Here is a 21,432-nt window from a genome sequence, read left to right as displayed (position 1 = left end):
TAACTTTTGAAAATTGAAATAATTATAATAGGTTTGGATACCCATCATTTTAAGAACTCGATATCTTAAACAATTGAATCATAACATTGCTGTAGAAACCTTTTCGAAGTACTATATTGGAGATAAAAAGAGTATCCCCAAGGTTACTTATAATAAAACTTTCACACGGTTTTCCAATCGTTTCGAAACTTTTGAGCTAACTGTGAACCACATAATATGGTTAGGCAGATACCGTTCGTATTCCCGGGTCGTATGTTTACAGTTTAAGATCGAATATGCATATTGTATTTAGCCGTGAGCAAGGAATTTTTCTACGCGAGTAATCATTATTCCACTTTGCTACTTTTTCGAATGTTTGATTGATTGAGGCCAGGTTTTCGGGCTTCAAACTAGACGATCATATCGTCTGAAAAACTGAATAGAAGGGAATAATTCTTCAAAGAAGCTAGTCTGAATCGCAGACCTCTACAAAACCGCAGGTAGTATAGGGAGCACGAATCCGTTAGTGGATGCCAGCAGCCTACAAAGAAGCAGGATAAATTTGAAAAGGGAGTTTGGTTTGGGGCGGAGTAAACATTTGCGGAGGTGTTTACATTGTATAGTGTACGCCACAATTTTTTCCATAAACCGCCCTGATGCCCTCCACTCTGCGCATTTATATTTTCCCACGTTTACTGACCCTCTCTCAACGGACAATAGCATCGTATATAGCTTCGCAAACATTTGATTATTGACATCAACTTTGAACTTTCGACGCTCTTGCAGTCCATGGTAAAAGGGTAATTCTCAGCACAATGTTAAACTGGTTAAACTGCTCATATGGTTTTCAAGTGCTCTAAATTACTCTAATTACTTTAACTCCGTTTCTTTAAGTGCGTGTTATCACGCCTCAGTAACTTTTTACTTTGCAAGAAGACGTTTCTCGAAATTGTATATTGGAAGTTCTCTTTTTGTTTACTAGAGATGTTTACTACTAAATTTGTTAAAAAAGTCTTTTGTATTAAATTCAATTAGTGCTGCATACTGTAAAGAGAAAATCACAAAACGTATTTTCAAACATGGAAAGGGAGATTATATGAAATGACCACTCAAAAAGGTGGTACATTGGCTCTCCGGCAGTCTAATTTTTAGAGTTTCCAAATTTTCTTAATAGATTATGATAGCTAAAAGATTGATCTTTTTGGAACCATCGAGCCATATATAAAAAAAAAATTCAAGGAACAATAAATTACATTTGAAGGGAGAAATATCGCACATTTGTGTCCTTTAACCCGTCATATCTTCCTGGAATTTAATATTTCTTAATTTGGCTCGATGGTTTTAAGATCGGGACAACTTAGAGGTGGTGTGCTCGAAATTTCAATACAACTTGACTATTTTTAGATAGCCGGAAGGAGCTATATATAGAAAAAGCACCCATTTGCTTGGATTTTTGTCATTAATCATGCCAATTTAATGAACTAATGATTTTTTTTACATTATTAATAATTTTTATCTTTAATCTTTCTAACCAAAAAAATTTTTTCAGCCCAAAATTAAGCCTTTGAATTTAACCCTTTACAGTGCAGATGAAATTTAGACAAATTTGAGTATATTTTAGGCAAGCCTGAAATACGCACCCTACTTATCCGTACTTTACCGTACTTATATTTTATTGTTTTTGCTTGACCCCCCCCCCCCCCCCGGGCGCTGAACGAGGAGATCTTTTTCCTGCGAGGGGAAAGAGCTTGGTACTAGCCAGTACCTTCCCAAAAACCAAATTTTTTCTTTGTTTTCGTCTAACAAGGCTAGTTTAATACAGGCTCATTTTAAGGCCACGGGTTTCAACTTTCGGTTTCTCTTTTTTTTTCGACACCACGGCCAGCAGCATGCTCAGTCAAAAGTCCAGTCTGACCAGCTGACTGAAAAAGTGTTTACCAAAACCACCACTTACACTTCACATCACTATCAATCACTCATCCATCATTGAAAGGTAGAAGGTTCCTTCATTTCTTCTTCTGAAAAATAATTTAAATTTCGCAAAGGTTTGGAGTGCATGCAATTTTAGCTGGCAAAGTATTTGAATCTTCTTTGAGATACTCTAGTTTCAAAATTAAAGTTTTCAACTATTGAACCAGATATGTATGGCCTCTGAGACATGAATTAAGGCAGATTTCTTATAAACTGTCACAATGCCTGCATCAGATGTTAATCTGCATTTGAGTGTTTTACGCTTAAGACACGTCGTGGACACAGCACTGGGGATTTCCTCGATTGATGCGTGTCGGGAGACTTAAACATTACTTTTTCAGACTTTCTTCCAGACGTAATTAATCGAACAGTTCGATTACCGAACTAATCAAACTTTGTCGAACTTAATCGAACGACAAAAGTTCGATTAAATTCTTTAATCGAACTTTTCAAAAGTCGCTAAAATTGTGAGTATTCGATTAAGTTCGACAAAACATTAAGTTCGACAAAGTTCAACAACGAGAAATGTTCGACAAATTCGACAAAAAACTCTGTTCGAAAAAGTTCGACAACAAAAAAATGACCTCCTTTGGGTACCACCGTGGACGGCCCCTGGGGGTCCCGGCCGAGGTCCCGGGGGTCCGATTGGTGCCCACTGGTCAGGGGATGTGAGGGTGGTGTACACGTCTGCAACGTTAGGGGTCCTTCAAAGTTCCTCAAAGTGTTGTCAAAAGCCGGCAAAAATTGCGAAAAATGACCTCCTTTGGGTACCAGCCCCTGTGGGACCAATCGAGGCCTCTACAGCCCCCCACAGCCCTTCGGACCGCTTCGGATACCCTCTGCCTTGCTTTCCCTCAAAGCCAGCACCCTTCATCAGTCATCCGAAGCCTTTAAAAGGCTTGGAAAGGCGGAAAAGGCTTGAAAATTGGTCAAAATTGGGGAAAAAATGACCTCCTTTGGGTACCACCGCTGACGGCCCCTGGGGGTCCCGGCCGGTGTGCCAGGGGGTCCAATTGGTGCTCACTGGTCAGGGGGGATGTAAGAGTACACGTCTGCACCGTTGGGGGTCCTTCAAAGTGCCGTCAAAAGCAGGCAAAAATTGCCAAAAATGACCTTCTCAATTGAGGTTGCTACACCCCTTTCTCACCAGGAAAAATCGCCGGTGAGACCAATTGAGGCCTCTACAGCCCTCCACAGCCCCCCATAGCCCTTCGGATATCCTCTGCCTTGCTCTCCCTCAAAGCCAGCACCCTCCATCAGTGCTCCGAAGCCTTTAAAAGGCTTGGAGAGGCTTGAAAATTGGCGAAAATTGGTCAAAATTGGAAAAAATGACCTCCTTTGGGTACCACCGTGGACGGCCATTGGGGGTCCCGGCCGGGGGGTTCCGGGGAGTTTGATCGGTGCCCACTGGTCAGGGGGGATGTGAGGGTACACGCCTGCACCAGCGGGGGTGCTTTTAAAGTTCCTCAAAGTGTTGTCAAAGGCCGGCATACGCGCAAGTGGAGCGGCCTTCAGTTGCTCGGGTTTTCTCAAATTTAAACTTGACAAAGTTCGATCAATTAGTTCAATTAAGTTCGATTAATGTAATCAAACTAATGGAACTATCGAGGTCTCTTTAAAAAAAGTTCGATTAAGTTCGATTTCAGTAATCGAACTTAATCGAACTTTGTATTTTGAGAAATTTGTGAGTATTCGATTAAAGTTCGACAACCGAACTTAGTCGAACATTAATCGACCAACAAAGTTCGATTAAGTTCGACAAAGTTCGATTAAAAATACCGTTCGATTGGTTCGATTAATTACGTCTGGTTTAAAAAATCAGCCGACTCATGGAAGTGAAACCTCACGTTTTTTAATTTTTTCGATATTTCGACCAGTGATGCTTCCGAATATAATGTGACAAATTCAATTTCATTAATGGCTGAATCATCATATCAATATTTTGAATATATACTGTATTTTTTGTAACCATGTTTAAACGGTTTTTTAGAACGTGTTAAAAATCGCTTGCAGTGTTTTTTTTAGCTGTTAAAAATCGCTTGCAGTGTTTTTTTAGCTGCTCCGGAAAACGCCGGGAGGGTCCTGCAGTTTGTGAGACAATATTTTAAAGTTTTGTGCCTTTTACTGCCAAATCATACACATTGTTCTCCAGACAGTGTCAATTATACAAATTGAAACCAAAGCTGAATCAATAGACCTTTTCGCCTTTCCATCCGCCATCTTGAATTGTATGCAAAAATAGAGGAACGAAAAAGCCGTGGTTGGATTTAGTTGGAAAATATGCAAAACATATGCAAGTTTACACAAAGATTAAAAAGACAAAAAAGCATCTTATAAAGAAATATTATACTCATTAGAACAATAAAAGATGGAATTTCTTAATCCAAAAAGAAATATTTACAGAACAACAAAAGCCTTTTAGAAATTTGTTCTTAAAGACATTGCATATTCTGTTTTCATGCCATTAAAGAATTCCACCAAGACGGAGTACACACATCAAACTTTCAAAACACGCAAACTGAAAGCAGTAATTATGACGTCACACATTCAGCGGGTTCAGATCAATGTTTTGATTTGATCGTCTGACGGTTCTATTCCCATGAGAATAATTTACCGTCAGCTGAATAAAGAATATTTCTGTCCTTCGCGGGTGATTTTTCAGCTTGAGTTTATGTCTAATGTTATGGTTTTTTGAAGTGCTTGTTCTAAGAGATGAGCGAATTTGATTATTTCTAGTTTTCAAAAGAAGCAAGTTTAATCTTTCTTCTACAAGATTATACTTTAATATTATGCCAATTATGCATGTAAGTTTTACATTAATACTTTCTTTTTGCATATGTTTTGCATACTTTCTAAGGTAATTTCACCACAGCAATTCGGCCACCATAATTTTTGCATACAATTCAATATGGCGGATGGAAAGGCGTAAAGGTCTATTGAACACAATCAAACGCACTGGAACAATATTGTGATTAATAATAACGTTATATATCCGAAAAGATATTTATTTGACGTCAATTAGGAAGGTTGTTCTCTTCGTTTCTTTAAAATATGGAGAAATTTTATTTTAACAAAAATAAAAAAACATGAGAAAAACAACCAAATTTCAACAACAAACGGCTTCTCCTACTGCAGCTACATCAACCAAAAAAGAAAGTGAAAATGGCAACGATCGATGCACAGAAAAGAACTGTATCAAAGATAATGATAATATGAGAATCTAATGTCAAAATAGCAAGAGGACAATACATTATGCGTGTACTGGATTCCCAACATATCATATAATGCTATTTCTGAATAAAGGTTATCGAAAGTACCAGTGTATAAATTGCTGTTCAATTGATGAAGAACTGAATAAAAAGATAATCGATCAATCACTGCGTGTCAAAGGCTTTCCGCCAGAAAAATAGTATATAGCGAAAATGAGAAGAGACTAGGCTACAAGCAAGATGTCAAGGAAACAATCAAGGGATGCCAACATCATCATCCATGGTGTCAAAGAGATCGAAAACAAAGCTGAGAAAGACTTTGTAGCCGAGCTCCTGTGAGCGACGTCAATATAAATACAGAACCAACGTACGTTTCCTGTATAGGAAAAGAACCTGGTGTGTGCCCAATAAAAGTCGTGTTTAAAGACACATTTCAAATACAGATTTATGAAACAGTTGAGGGAACTAAAACAACATCAAAAGTACAACAACGTTAGCATAACGGACACTAGAAAGTGCGAAAGTGTTCGAAAAGGACACGCGAACACGCGTATGTTTGTATTGAACACTTCAATGGCTGTTACAAACACCCAAATGCTCGAAACAAACATATTTCAATCGTTGCGACTAAAAAACAATCGCAACGATTAAAGAATATTCGAGACTATGATTATAATGCTCGAAGCGATTGAAAAATGTTTGAGGCAATTACAAAATGTTCCATGCAACTAAAAATTGTTCGAGGGGATTAAAAAATGTTCGAGGCGATTAAAAAATGTTCGAGGCGATTAAAAAATGTTCACAGCGATTAATAAATGTTTAAGGCGATCAAAAAATGTTTGAAGCGATTAAAAAATGTTCGAGGCGATTAAAAAATGTTCGAGGCGATCGATAATTGTTTGAAGCGATTGAAAAATGTTCCAGGCGATTAAAAAATGTTCGAGGTGATCAAAAATTGTTTGAAGCGTTTAAACAATGTTCGAAGCAAATAAAAAATGTTTTGCTACTGATTGGTCAAGCGCTGAAATTGTATTATTTAATGTCACGTGACCTAAATAGGATCTCCTACCAACCACGGCACACTTTTCAGTAAAAGCACGACATCTAGCCCTTTGGGCTTTATAAATCTGTGGCTCAAATAGGAACAAAACCTGTAAACATCCCAATCTTTCAGACAGGCTTTGATACAAAGTATTCAATTCCTTAACGGTTAAAATTTGACAAAGTTTTTGGCAAGTGACAATGTTTTTTAGCGACGAATCTTTTTAGATCATAATTTCCCACTATACGCCCATTCACCTATCGTTATTATCTCCTTGATTAAATTATGTAGAGAATTATACTCTTTTATTTCATTGGGGTTTCCGCAGACCTCGGTTGAGGAGGACTTTTTCAGACCCACCCTTTTTAAATCAAGTCAAAGTGATTTGTTGAATATATTCTTGAGGGGTAAATCAGTGCAAAAAAAGTACGAGATTTTGCGATTTTTGGGATTTTCCAAAACTTCTTTTCAACCTTTGTTCATGTGTTGTTTAAAGTATCTTGAATTTCCGGCCGAAAATCGTCTAGACTGAGAAACGTTCATAAAATTTCATCATTTGTCAAGGAGGAAAACATTAAATTCTCTTTCCAGACGCAAAGAACAAATTTCGAAAATCCTTACTTGGATATCAAGCTATTAACAATAGAATTTGAGCTTTTTAAGTTTATCCTCATCACATGAGATTTAGCACCCCAGTTTATCCCTACGAGTGACGTGATAGTGAGTTCTCGACGTGTCACTGAAACAGGGGTGTAATTAAAATATACATTTAATCGAAAGAGGTATATTATCTAACGTTTATCGATAACTGTAGATTCTTCATCGATAGACTGGTTTGTATCGATAAGGAAGTTCTATTGATAATTCTATCGCTATATTATAGGATGCACTGGAACGAAAAGCATTCGTCGTGGACACACAAACGGTCAGTCATTCGTCACAAACGTTCTATCTGTTCGTCACGAACGCTTTTCGCAGCTTTTCGAGTGACTTTCTTTTAAAGCGTTCGTCACAAACGCTTTCTAGATTTTGACTCGTTCGCGACGAACGCTTTAACAGGGAGGCGTTTGTCACGAATGCTATATGCTATATGATATATGACGAATGCCAAGCGTTCACGACGAATGCCTTAGCGTTCACGATGAACGCTTTGCTTTTAAACGAATGGAGACTTTCCGCAGTCACAACGAGAACGGCAACGACAACGGCAAAACTTGTAAAATAACATATAGGTGTAAAAAAATAGAAGTTGCCGTTGTGGCTCATTTTTGATTCCGCAATTATTTTTCACAACGACAACGTCTATCATTTTTTAAAAGTAACGAAAAACGAAAAATCCTGGAGAAAATCTCAAAACTTTTCTTTTTCAATGTAAACTAAAATACTGTAATGATTAGAATTATTTTGTAATGTTATTATTAGTAACGAGATTAACAAACTGAACAAATTTAGAATCAGGATTTCAAAAATTCAATACTTGAAACTTACACATCTAGCACAAGAAAAAAAGCTAAAAAATGATCAAAAGTTTAAAGATTCTGAAATATAATGTGGATTAATTTACGCAAGGAAAATTTTGAAATGTGTGAAACCAGAATTCTTGACAAAAACGCTAGTTTTACTGCTACCCCGTGGATAAAGAAAGAAATTGATTGAAAGGGGGACTGATTTACGAAAATAAGTCCCTCGAAATTATTGTTGAAAAGTGGTCACGTGAAAATATCTGCTCGTGAAAATCTATCCAGTTAAGGTAACAAATCAAATAGGAACAAGTTGAACAAGGAATCTTGCTTTTTTCTTTAGAAAGACAAAAATCGTTGAAGCAGCCATTATTTAGTTGATCGTTTTCGTTTGAAGATGACATGGTTAGTGAATTTCAAAAGACAAATCGAGTTACAATTTTCAAATTAAGATAGACACTTCCGACCACAGCAGTATTTAGTTGGATATAAATTTGTGTGTCTAGTGTCTTAATGGACTTTCAAGCTTAACTGGGTAGAAGCTACTTCCAACGCCTTTTTTCTTCACCTAAAATCGTAAGGAAAGACATACAGATTTCTGTATGTCTGACCCGTGCGGGATTGCATTTATTTTTCTTTCTGTTTATTTCGTTTTTAGAAATGCTCATTTACTTACAACGTTTTTTGAGGGAAGTAGCTTCTTGTCGTTGAGATTCAGAAAAGAGACGCAACTTCACCCCTTCGATTATTTTTATTTGGAGCTTGATTTTTTGTATATGGGTCTGTTTTCAACGACTAGTTTACTAGTCCAGGTATTTGCGGACGTACTCTTAGGTTCCAAATAAACGCCCCCCCCCGCTTGTTAATTTTTCGAAAATTTTCCAACCCCCCGGACCTTATTAGGACCCCCCGCTTATTAATCTCTAAGAATATTTTCAGCTGTCAGAGAGAAGGCCCCTTATTTTGCTCTAAATGCCTGATTTTAGCCTATTTTTACCTTATTTTTGGGTTTCAGAAGTACAATTTCCAACCCCCCCGGCAATTAGGTCCCCCCGTTTATTAAAATCTAGAAAATTTTCCAACCCCCCCCCCCGTTTATTTGGAACCTAAGAGTACACTCCCATTATGCCCAGGCTCTCAAAAACAAAAATAGAGTATACGAGGTCGAATCTTGGAAAGATAATCCATAAAATAAAAATGCCCATAGATTTCTTAAAATTTGATTTTCATAAATAAGCGCTGACTGAAAATTACTGTTATAGGCTCAAATTCGTTTCCTTCTGGAGATTGAAATGTTACAAATCGAAGGTTTCTCTATTTAGCAACATGTTGGGGAGAATGACCATCAATCAGATGATGCTTGATTATCATTTTTTAATTTGGATTTGATACATTTGTTCATGTCAACAAGGTCATCATTTATGGAAACCCCATGGAAATTCACTTTGTAGCGTAATTCATTCCCTCACCCCCAGTTCTGCTGTCTGCAAAGAAAAAGAAGATAATGCAATGTCATTTAAAAAGATCAAATAGGCCGCCACTGAGCAACATTTTTTCTCCTTTTTTTGCAACATTTTTTCTCCTTTTTTTGCAACATTCAGAAGAAAAAGAAGACATTCCAATGTTTATTACGTGATAGAAATTTCCCACGCTCTTAGAAACGTGCTTCACTATCTTTCTCTGATTTTCAGTTTTACAGCATTGTCGAAAATGAAGGATTGAAATTTAGTACTTTAGTTTCGCGAGGTCGAAGAATCACGAAATTTACGACATTTACTTTCGCGAGCATATACTTCTATTTTGGAGAATTTGAGAAACTTCGGTCTTTTGACTTTAACAGGCTAAAAAGTGCCATAAATCTTACATTTTATTTCAAGTTAGACGTCTTAAGTACATATCTTTTATTTTGATAAGAATTTTCGAAGATATTTACCTTAGCGAAAAGGGCTAAAATAAAATTCCTGAAAATCGCAAAAGTTTCTGCTCGCGAAATTCTGTACGCCTAAAGTAGTACGTTATTTGTCCTAAAACGATCAAAACAGCTTTGTAAAACACAACAAAGTTTGCAAATGAATAAATATTAGTTATTATCAGGGCTGCAAATAAGCATCGGTCAACGGTCAATGTAAGACTGAAAAAGCTATTTGACCGACTGAACATCTTTTGTGTTTGTCATGATGTCCGAATGAAAAGAGGGATAAACCATTAACTTGAGAGTTGAAAATAATTCTCTTACACCCCTGTCTCTTACTTTGCCTATTCTTTTAATAGTCACTTCCTTTGTAGCTTTCAAGAGTAATTCTAATGATGTTTACTTTAATTGACTGCGTCCTTGATAACTTTATTAATTGTTGTTTCTAAGATCACTTTTTTATTGACTGGTTTTCTTCATAATCTCCAAGAGTGTTTCTAAGATCACTTTTATCGATTAGCTTTCTTCCTAACTTTCAAGAATGTTTCTAAGTTAACTTTTATCAACTCGCTTTCTTTGTAACTTTCAAGGGTGTATAAAAACTTAGCTTACACTAGTTTTTTCGAAGTTTCAGCCCGAATGTAACCGGAATAAAGAGGGTTCGTTAGTTAAAGAGTACGTTTTCAAAATACATATTTATTATACAGAGGGGTTAACCAAAAAAGTTTACATACGCGGAGCAAGGGGGTTTTCAAAGTGTACATATACTTTTAGAATAGGGTCCCCGATGTCCCACCATCTAACGTTTGCTTCTTTTCATTCACTGGCAAAACCATTCTTAACGATGCACCGAGACGCAAATTTACAAAGCAAAAGAAAATAGGGTAAAAATATCAACAAAAGTACTTTTATAAGTTTCGAAGTTGCTCGACCATTAAAATTAAAGGCAAAAATAATCTCCTTCTCTTGAACTTAAGTTAAATTAGATATCAGGTCTCTTTGCTTTTTTCCTTGAAAATTTGCGAAATTAATTGATTGACAAGCTCTTGCAACATTCTCTACTCTCGAAAGAAGACATTACAGTGTCGCTAAAAAAGAGATTCCCCAAAGCCGTGATCTAGGTAAACCTTAGAGAGACTTTGGGAGGGTGACCGCGTCATACCCAGCGCCCATATTTTTTCTGAAGTATCTCCTCCCACTGGGTGTTCAATCATACTAAGAAAAAAATAGCCGAAACACTGCTCAAGTTTGTATTCAGTTCATTTGCGAGACAAATTTTTAGTAATGCTCGTATCTCATCTTGCTGAAACGTATCTTTGACTTGTCTTTAAAAATTCTCTTTACTCTTTACTCCATATTTTCAAACAAGAACGATTGACTCAAGACTATGGTTCTTGCCGTGTTGCTTCAACGATTTGTCTTTCTAAAGGAAAGAAAAAAGAGTGAGCGTTTGTGACGAACACTTTAAAAGAAAGTCACTCGAAAAGCTGCGAAAAGCGTTCGTGACGAACAGATAGAACGTTTGTGACGAATGACTGACCGTTCGTGTGTCCACGACGAATGCTTTTCGTTCCAGTAGTCACTATTTTATCGCGGATAAAATATATCGTTGGAAAGTCTTTATCGATAACGTTTTATAGTTGAAGATATCGATAAATCAATTAATCAATCAATAATTAAATCAATTAATTATTCCTGATTATTATTGATGCTTCAATCTTTAAAGCATTAAAAGCTTTATAAGTGCATGACATGACCTTTAAGTGGGGGCATTTAGTGAAAGCTATGACTAGTAATAATTTTAGGGGGCGAATACTGCGATGAAGGCTCTGGACATCAGAACACGTCATTTGTATGAAGAAATTAATGGTAATAATATGTAGTCTCCTAGAAGATAAGAACACATTTCTAATAGATTGCTTTGCCGGCTGTTTCATCATACGCGGCTATTGTTGAATCACGGCTTTTGCGTCTTTGATGACATTGTAATGTCTTCTTTCGAGAAGAGAAACCGTTGCAAGCTTTTCAATCAATTAATTTCGCAAATTTTCAAGTAAAAAGAAAAGAGACCTGATATCTGATTTAGCTTCTTTGCAAATTTGGGTCTCAGTGCACTGGTAAGAACGGTTTAGCCAGTGAATCAAATGAAGAAGCAGGTAGAGTACTTTTATGGAAATCTTTTTATGCTGTCTTGTCCTATATATCAGGTAGAATGACTGTACAAAATTTCAAATCGCTTTGACAACTAGTTCAGATTTTATGATCATTATTTTGGATTTTGGCGGATTGGGCGAATACCCCTGAAAAAAACAACCGCTGTGGCTGACATGAGGATTTTTTTAATTTTTTAAAAAATTAATTTGTTAAAATTAATTTGTAAGCAAGTCAAGAAGTTTCGAGAAGGTTCAGTCAAACATTTCAAAAGTAATGGGAAAAATTCTAGGCAAAAAATAGGGTCAAAGTGTAATTTCAACCCTTCGAAAACGCTACACATAGCATAGTAAAAACGATAATCGGTGAAAGATCGAGAAACACTTTTCTTAGAGCGTGGGAAATTTCTATTACGTATTTGACTGTATTGGAATGTATTCTTTTTCTTTTAAATGTTGCAAAAAAGGAATAAAAAAGTTGCTCAGTAGCGGCGTATTTGATCTTTAGAAATGACACTGCATTGTCTTCTTTTTCTCCGTAGAGAGCAGAACTGGGAAAAAGTACTATCGATGGCGATGGAATGAAATACGCAAATTTAAATAAAAAAGAGATAATCAAACATCATTTAATTTTGGTCATTTAAACCACCATTGTTACCAACAATCCAAATGGGCTGGACAACCTTGGTTTGGCGTTGGCCGACCAAGTTCTAAAACTCAAAAACATCGAGACGGACGGGGGTAACTCTCGGGCGGGAATTTTATACACGATACCCGTGCTTGAGTCAGCGAAACTCCAGAGGATTAAAACATGATCAAAACACTTGTTACAAAAATTATAAAGTTACAAGTAATTTTTAAAAATTACATTTTGTACTCAAAAGAAGTGAATAATGAATAGAAAAAGATTTAGTCTAGAGGCATATGTTTTCTGATTAAGAAATTTTCCCTTTATTTGGTACAAATTTTACGAAATTCTTTCTACTTTTTCGTTCTACTATTGCATTGTTTAAAATCTTGTAGATGATTATCCCTAAGTCCTGAAAGTCTTGCACTCCAAATGCTTTCCATATAATAATTTTGAGTTTTATGAAGATTATGTTTCAATCACTTCATGAAATGTAGAGAAATAAAACAACTCGATTATTTTCAAATATTTTCGACGAAGGAGAAATTCCGGCCGGAAATTCCAGATACTTTAAACAACACATGAACAAAGGTTGAAAAGAAGTTTTGGAAAAACCCTTTCTTCTTCACCAACAGTCAAACGACGATTGAATAAAATGTGAATAAATTAAAGAAATACATAGGAAGTCCCGTCGCTCACCAGCATTCAAACAACGAATGAACAACGGCGGGGAAAAAACTTTAAATTGCCCGTTGTTCGTCGACACCACAAACAGCGAGTGAACAATGCTAAAAATCATTTTATAAAAGACTGTTGTTCACCGACGCTCGATCAACAGGTGAACGACAGAGGGAAAAAAGCTTCGAAAATAGCGTTGTTCACCGGCGCTCGAACAACGGTTGAACGACATACTAAGAAAAGCTTTGGTGAACACACTAACCCATCGATTAAGTGTTGATTGCAAAAAGTGAACTTTATATCCGTTGATCATCGACGGGTAACAACGGGCTTTCAACGTCTATCTTTGATGAACAACGACTAAACAACGCAAATTCTCCGAGCGATGGATAATGGGTTAGTAGTGTAAGTTCGGTTCTTTTCTCGGAAATGGAATGGGCAAGCAAAAGGCAGGGTGAAATATCTCAACTTGGGCACTTTTTCTCGGATTCCGACGAACTCTAGCGCCCAACTGAAGTAAGTTTCGGGTCTTTTTTCGGAAGAAGAATGGAGCAACAGCAGGCAGGATAACACATCTCAGCTTGGGTACTTTTTCTCGGATTAAAAAGATCGCAAAATCTTTATCCAGGAAATCTGCTAAAATCATAATTCGCTAAAGTTTCTGTCCGTAAAGTACTGTATAAAGAAAAAATCTCGTTCTTCAATTGAATTGAAACAAATTTTTGACTCGCTTATCTCTATTAACACTTTACTTTATTTAAATTTTGTCTGAAAATGAGAGCCTTTAATATTCTTGTATTGTAGCCTACGTCCCTTCCTCCCAAAGCGTAATTACTTTTTGAGGGTCTACGCTTTACTTTTGCTCTGATTATCTGTTATGTATTAACCAAAACCATAGCAAACACTTCCAGATTAAAAGACGCCAAAAAAAACGCTGGCATAGTTGTAGGTATCTACTATGGCAAATGCAGCAAAAATTTACCTAGAGCTAGAGGGGTCCTCATGACTAATTCGATTCAGAAGCCTTTATTAGTGAGGGTGGACGAACTAAAATCAGTCGCTTATAATAAGTGCCCTAATGAAAGTGCAAGCACGGAGTAGTTTTTACATCGCATTAAACATCTTTACTCTGTTTGAAGCATTTTTTAATTGCTTTAAAAGATGTTACTCGACTCAAATATTCTTCAATCGCCTCGAATATTTTTCAATCACCTCGAACAATTTTCGATCGCCTCGAACTTTTTTCAACCACCTCGGACATTTTTCAATCGCATCGAACATCTTTTAATCGCACCGAACATCTTTAAATCGCCTCGAACATTTGCTGATCGCCTCGAACATTTTTTAATCGCCTCGAACATTTATTAATTGCTGTGAACATTTTTTAATCGCCTCGAACATTTTTTGATCGCCTCGAACATTTTTTAATCGCCTCGAATTTTTTTTAATCGCCTCGAACAATTTTTAGTTGCATGGAACATTTTGTAATTGCCTCAAACATTTTTCAATCGCTTCGAGCATTTTAATCATAGTCTCGATAATATTCTTTAATCGTTGCGATTGTTTTTTAATCGCAACGATTGAAATATGTTTGTTTCGAGCATTTGGGTGTTTGTAACAGCCATTGAAGTGTTCAATACAGACATACGCGTGTTCGCGTGTCCTTTTCGAACACTTTCGCACTTTCTAGTGGGAAGACCTAACCAAAATGGAAAGAGAACAAGTTAAAGAGTGAATGTTAAAGCAAATGAAATAAATCAAGCGATGTGGGAGAAAGACCATGTATTCAGAGTCCATTCAAAAAGGAAGATCATCCCCATCCTAACTCCTTTTGCTTGCATTAGGAAAGAAAGAATTAATCGCTTATTACTTTTAGAACTTGATTTGAAAGATTTATAACGGAAAAGGTCGATTCTAGGCAACGAACTTTGATGGATCAGGCAACAATCACAGAATGAGCTCTTGCTTGTAATCGTGTTGAGTGCTCAGTGGTTATGACACCAAGCATAGACGCCAAGGGTCTTTATGTGTCCTTTAAAGTTTATATTATAAGAAGAAAAATAGCTTGTGGTTACCATTTTTGCCTTGAAAAGAAAAAATAGTTTTTGAATTTAGACTGGCTTCTCTCTTTTGTTTCCATGAAGGGTTTTTTAAAAGCTTTAGCAGATTTTCTAATGTCTACAAAGTGACAGAAATAAAAAAATTTAAAAGTTGGGTTTGAACCAACCAGCATCGAATTCCTTAATTTGACTATTGCTTTTATCCCGACACAAGTCAACAAGTTACCATGAGAAAATCATAGAGGGGAAAATTTTGTAATTCTGTGTGAATTGCACTAAAACAAAAGCTTCTAAGAATTGTGTCCCACCTGTCTGAGCTAGCCCTAAAAGGCTCAAATCTAGATTAGAAGGTAGTTTATAGACAGTGACCTTCAATCATATAGTAATATTATTTGCTGTTCAATCGCTTCTGATTAATATGTTCCATTGCGTTTGATTGATTCAATTATATATACTTGCTTCATTGTTCTTGTACAGGATTTATGCGCTCGCTCTTATCTGTTTTTCTGATGGCCTATTAATTTGTGGCCGCCCAGACTAAAGTCTTTAAAGATATTTTAATGATTTGGTTATCTTATTTAAAAATTTCTTAGTATGTACTGAAAAGATTGAATTAGGGTGTAAGCCATACTGTACATTAAATTTAACTTGATGGGATCTATCATGAGATCAAAAGTTATGCTCAATTGAATAAAAAAGTTATTTTCAAAAGTGCTCAAAAACGTCAAGTCCATCTTTCTTCTTTCCAATGAAATAGGAATGGTTCTTTTAAAATTTTTAGATTTCGAGAAAATTAGTTTTTAAAAGAGAAACTGTTTTGTGGCATACCCAGTATAGCTTGACATATGTTTTGATCAGTGCTTGAGAAATAATTTTGATAAATTTGACATGCTTACCTTAATCAGCCTCAATATATATACACTAAACAAGATTTATTAATTTGCTTGTGTATTTTCAGATTTGGCTGGAGTTATTTTGCATAAGGAGGGTAACTTTATTGCGATGATTCCCAATTTTGTTTTTACAGACCTAAATCTAAAAAAAGTAAAATTGAAAAACAGAAAATTAGAAAACAGAATCATGTCTGTGCCCTCAGCTTACTATCCTTCAGATAAATCGCCAGAGAGTCAAACATGGGGTAAACTGGTAGAGGAACTTGAAAAGACCTCTAAATGTGGACTTATAATGCTACAAAGGCCGTTCTTGTATCAAATCCCCAAAGCTATTAATAAGGAATATCTCCTCACTACCCGCCATTTATTCTTACCAAAAGCTGCCACAGAAATGGCCTGGAAAATTCATTCAGACATCAATCGTCTCAGAAGAGAGTGGCCATATGGGGGAACTTCACTTGGTAATGCCATATGGGATGATCATATGGTTCCTAACCTTGAAAAGGCAAAAAAATTTATTTTTGAAAATAAATGGAGAAAAGCAGTTGGAATCATGTTTGGGATTCAGATGGCTGCTGGTTACGATGACGGGTGGATAGATGATCAGGAGATATATTGTGACTTTGATGTGTTTTCTGGTTGGTTTTCTGATTACAGTACAGCTTGGAGAACACTTCTCTCCAAAACAGACAAACAGCTCGGGTTTAATTGCTCTGTGAAACCTGGTGGTTATCGCGGGTTTATTGAAGACCTTCTTTGTACTTGGGAGAAGGAAACTAACAATACACTGAGGAGATTTGATGACTTTGCGGAGGAAGACGACATGGATTTGGCACGTGTTCACATCTTTTCCAAACCAGAGGAACATGAAGAGGATGACGAAGAAGATGATGATGAAGAAGATGAAGATGAAGATGAAGATGAAGATGAAGATGAAGAAGAAGATAGTATGGAAGAGGAGGAAGAGGATTCTGAGGAGAACAAAGAGAATTGAAAAAAAAAACGAATTTTCAAATGCTTGCTGCTAATAAGGCTATATTTCTTTTCCTGTACAATTTAAACCTTTTTGCATAAAGTTTTCATATCGTATTTCTAGATTTCATTTTTAGATTATATTTTAGGTAGTATTTTGTGAAGGTTTTTTTTCTTGATGTACACCAGTACAGCAACAAAGGTTTTACACCTGATTTTTTATTTATTTTAGATTAAAACTTGTTTATATTAGAGATGACAGGATTATATTGCTCCAATTTACTGAGAGACAAATAATATATGATACTACATTTATCATAACATGTTTTTAACAAAAAGATAAATATTCTAAGACTTGTAAATATTTTTTGACTATTGTTTACGAGATATTTTATGTTTTTATCAAAAAATAAACTTTTATTAAACCACCTACTGCAACATTTTAAATATACAAAATATTTAAGATTTCTTCAAAGCCTTGAAGGGTTATAGGTAGCATTTTTTATTTGCTACTTACATTACTACTTTGTTTATTCAAGGTCACACGTTGTTTGGAAAAAAAACTGATGCTATATTTACATAATAAGGATATATTCTTATAATGAAAGTTTGAAATACGTAGCATGGATGGACCCTGGGTCAAGCAGCCTCTGCTGGCTTATTTTAACCTGAAGGGGGAGGACTAACTGATATCACGCCACCTAGTTTTTTCAACCCATCTCAGGTTAAATCTTTGGGTGGTTTTTAGTTGTTTTAGGCTGTGCTAACTAAATTTAGTTTTCTTTGCAAAATTCTAGTTCAAAATGATTTATCATTTTGTTCAATATATGCAAATTCGTTGTAATAGCTTGTAGGGGTTGCCTAAATGTTTTTCAACTTGGGGTTACCTAAAACCTGTGTCCAAGACATGTAAAAGATGTGTAACCAAAAATTTAACCAAAACAAAACGCATTATTTTCTTCTAAACGATATTTTTGTATTACTTTATAGAAATAATATAAAAAAAATTATCATAAAACAGAAGATGGCTAATCATGAAGAAGTATGGGAGAAATTAGTCAATGAGCTTGAAAAGGAATCCAACTACACTATGATCATGCTTGAAGAGCCTTTTGAAGATGAAGACGACATACCAGAATGTATTGATAAAGATTATTTACTCTCAACCAAGCATGTGTTTTTACCAAAGCTTGTAGCATCCACTGCATGGAAAATCAACAGTCGTGTGGACAAGTTCCGCTCAGATTGGGATGGTGGCAACACTTATCTCGGTAATGAAATTTGGGATCAGTTTATGTTTCCAAATCTTAAAAGAGCTGAAAAATTCATCTCTGAAAAGAAGTGGAAAAATGCATTTGCTGTGATGTTTGGGATCCATCTTTCAGGAGCAAGTGATGAAGGCTGGATATCAAGTAATGAAATTTATTGTGACTTCCCTGTATTTTCAGGGTGGTTTGAAAATTATAGTAAAGCTTGGAAAACACTGCTTACTAAGTCTGATAAGCAGTTAGGATTTGATTGCACGATCAGACCTGGAGGTTATCGGGATATTGTTGAGAATTTCCTTCGTAAATGGGAAGAGGAAACCAATGAGCTTTTAGAAGATATCTTTGATGAATTTATGAAAGCCGGTGATATTCCTGCACGTGTTCGCATCTTTTCTGAACCAGGAGCTATGATAGACAATTAAGATGCAGAGGAGCATTAGATTTAAGGGTGATTTTGCTATTTGACTGTTGCCCTTGCAAGGCTTTTATTCAAATTCTTTTATTTGTGCTTTTTTAACCTTTTTTATCATGACATTTAGATATTTTTTCCTTATATTTTTTGATTACATATTTTCATTTTTGTAAGGTATATCACACAAACCTTGTACATAGTATTATTAACATATTACTAACAGATGATAGTTTTTAATGTATATTACTCCTATCCAGAATTTTTGGGTAAAATCATTTTTAATAGGATGAACATTTGAAAAACCAATAGCAGCAACTTTTACTTTTTGATTAAAAACACATTAAAAATTTCTATCTTAACCACAAGATTAACAAGGAATCTCACGTCACACTTTTGTGAAATATTGGGTCAATTTCCCAAATTCTTCTTAAAAACATGAGATAACTTAGATTTTTTAATAATAAGGACAATTATTTTGTTAGCTTGAAAATAAGATTTTAAATTTAAGTAATGTTTTTCGATTTCAATCATACTAACTCTACGTTCTACTAGATAGAATAAATAATAAAAAATATCAAGCAATGGCTTCAGAAACAATACCTGCACATGAAAAAGCTTGGGAAAAGTTAATAAAGCGACTTGAAAAACAGTCAAATTGTATGTTGATATTGTTTCAAGATCCTTTTGAAGATGGAGTAGTACCTGAAGTTCCTATCAACAAAAAGTACTTCTTAACCATTGACCATGTATTTCTTCCAAAGACTATTTGTTCTGCTGCACGTAAAATCTCAAACACTGTTTACAACTTGCGTATGGATTGGATGTATGGTAACACTTCTCTTGGAAATACTATATGGGATGATCATATGATTCCAAATCTAGAAAAAGCAAAGAAATGTATTAGTGACAGGAAGTGGAGAAAAGCTCTTGGTCTTTTGTTTGGCATTCAATTAGCTGCAAGGAGTGAGGATGATTGGATAATGGATCAAGAAATTTATTGCGATTTTTCAATGTTTTCAAACTGGTTTAAAGACTATAGCGAAGCATGGAAAACAATACTTAGCAAGACTGACAAACAGTTGGGTTTTGATTGCGATATCAAGAATGGAGGGTACCGTAGTGTCATTGAGAACATCATTCGCAAATGGGAAGAAGATATTAATGAAACTTTGCAAGAAACTTATGATGAACACATGGATGTGGACGATATCCCGGCTCGTGTCCGCATCTTCACTGAGGATAATAAGGAAGAAGAAAAGGATAAAGAAAATTGAAAGTCTTAGAAGGATTGGTTTCAATATTGAAAATTCGTTGTTACAGACTCAATCATTTTGCTGAACTCAATTAGAATTGGTGTACATTAAAGGTGTTGCTGTTGTTCAAATATAAAGACTGGCTTGGTTTGATCTTGTCAGTGTAACTTTATAATTTGATTATTCAATTGATTCTCCTAGTCTTGCTTGACATTTTACAGTTTTGATGTCACATTTTTCAACAGTTTCAATTCAACATTTTCAGTAAATCAATTCTACCTAACCTTTGCAGCACGTCTCTATATAAACGTACCTCAAATGAACCTAGTACTAATATTTTTCTACCTTAAAGTATATTTTGTGTTAATAGAGTGATAGTTGTTTATATTTTCTACTACCATATTTTGGAATTGTGTTTTTAACAAAAGAGAAAGTATTTATTCTGAACGTATTCTTCATTGATTTGTTTTGGCAAAGAAAAATACATAGTGAAATGATGAAAAATTATCTCTGCCGATATGATTCAATTAATTGCTTGGAAACTTTTGAAAATTAATTCTTTTTTATTGTATCGTTACCAATATTTGTTGCTTATTTTCAGCTATAAAAACAAGAATAAATAAATTAAAAAGAATATTATTCAATGTGGTAAATGGCATCAGAGTCTCTCAATACTGAGGAAAATATGGACAACCGAATGATGGTCAATACAAATCGTGATCGCTATCCATACTGTATTGTGTGGACACCCATCCCTATGTTGACATGGTTCTTCCCATTCATTGGTCATATGGGGATCGCATACTCATCTGGTGTAATCCGTGATTTCGCTGGTCCGTATTACGTTTCAGAAGACGATATGGCATTTGGTAAACCTACACGTTATTTACAACTCAACCCAATGAAGGTCAATAATGGAGACTGGGACCAAGCAGTATCTGCAGCATCTGATGAATATAAGACACGTATGCATAATTTATGCTGTGATAATTGTCATTCTCATGTTGCCATGGCATTAAATATGATGGCATACGATGGCAAAACCAGCTGGAATATGATTATTCTAGCCCTCAAAACATTCGTCTTCGCAAAATATGTTGGTGTCTATGGAGCAGTCAAAACATGGCTGCCTTTCCTCATTGTGATGACCTTGGTTGTGGTGCTAGCAATTATGATTAAGTGATTTTAATCTTATTTAACTTTTGTTTCTTTTCTTTTATTATCTTTAATGCATTTTTTAATTCAACACGACAGTGTTACGTTCACCTATTAATTTATTACCACAGCAGAAAGTTAGACTCCATTGGTAGGCTTTTCCTCCTCTTATATCTGATTTTCCAATGCAATTCTGTAATACCTATATCGAATAATATCGAAACAATTCTATCTTACCATGTACATAATAATCAATTTATGAAATTTTTCTAGATTATCTGCACTGTGAATATCCTATATTTATCACCATTTTACGCATTCAAAAATTTCATCTCCAATTTTGTCGATTCACTGAGATTAGTTTGCAAAGGGATGTGGACACCTTCTCAA

At 35.4% G+C, this 21,432-nt stretch overlaps 2 protein-coding genes across 2 annotated transcripts in view; one reads left to right on the top strand and one right to left on the bottom strand.

Annotated features, from left to right (window-relative positions):
* Positions 1–21,432, bottom strand: part of LOC136804983 (choline dehydrogenase, mitochondrial-like) — a 291,737-nt gene that overhangs the window by 134,580 nt on the left and 135,725 nt on the right. The window lies entirely within an intron of this gene.
* Positions 20,493–21,356, top strand: LOC136804975 (transmembrane protein 222-like). The gene has a single exon (XM_067061505.1). It carries the CDS (start codon positions 20,540–20,542, stop codon positions 21,068–21,070), a length of 531 nt encoding a protein of 176 aa, XP_066917606.1. The 5' UTR covers positions 20,493–20,539; the 3' UTR covers positions 21,071–21,356.

This window comes from Clytia hemisphaerica, unplaced genomic scaffold, assembly GCF_902728285.1.
Source record: "Clytia hemisphaerica strain Z4C2 unplaced genomic scaffold, Clytia hemisphaerica genome assembly, whole genome shotgun sequence".
In the NCBI taxonomy this organism is placed as follows: Eukaryota; Metazoa; Cnidaria; class Hydrozoa; order Leptothecata; family Clytiidae; genus Clytia; species Clytia hemisphaerica.
The sequence above is the reverse complement of the archived record's forward strand: the minus strand, read 5'-3'. Positions and strand labels throughout refer to the sequence as shown.

Coding starts and splice junctions, on each gene's coding strand:
- LOC136804975 (XM_067061505.1), top strand. CDS start 20,540: ATGGCATCAGAGTCTCTCAATACTGAGGAAAATATGGACAACCGAATG.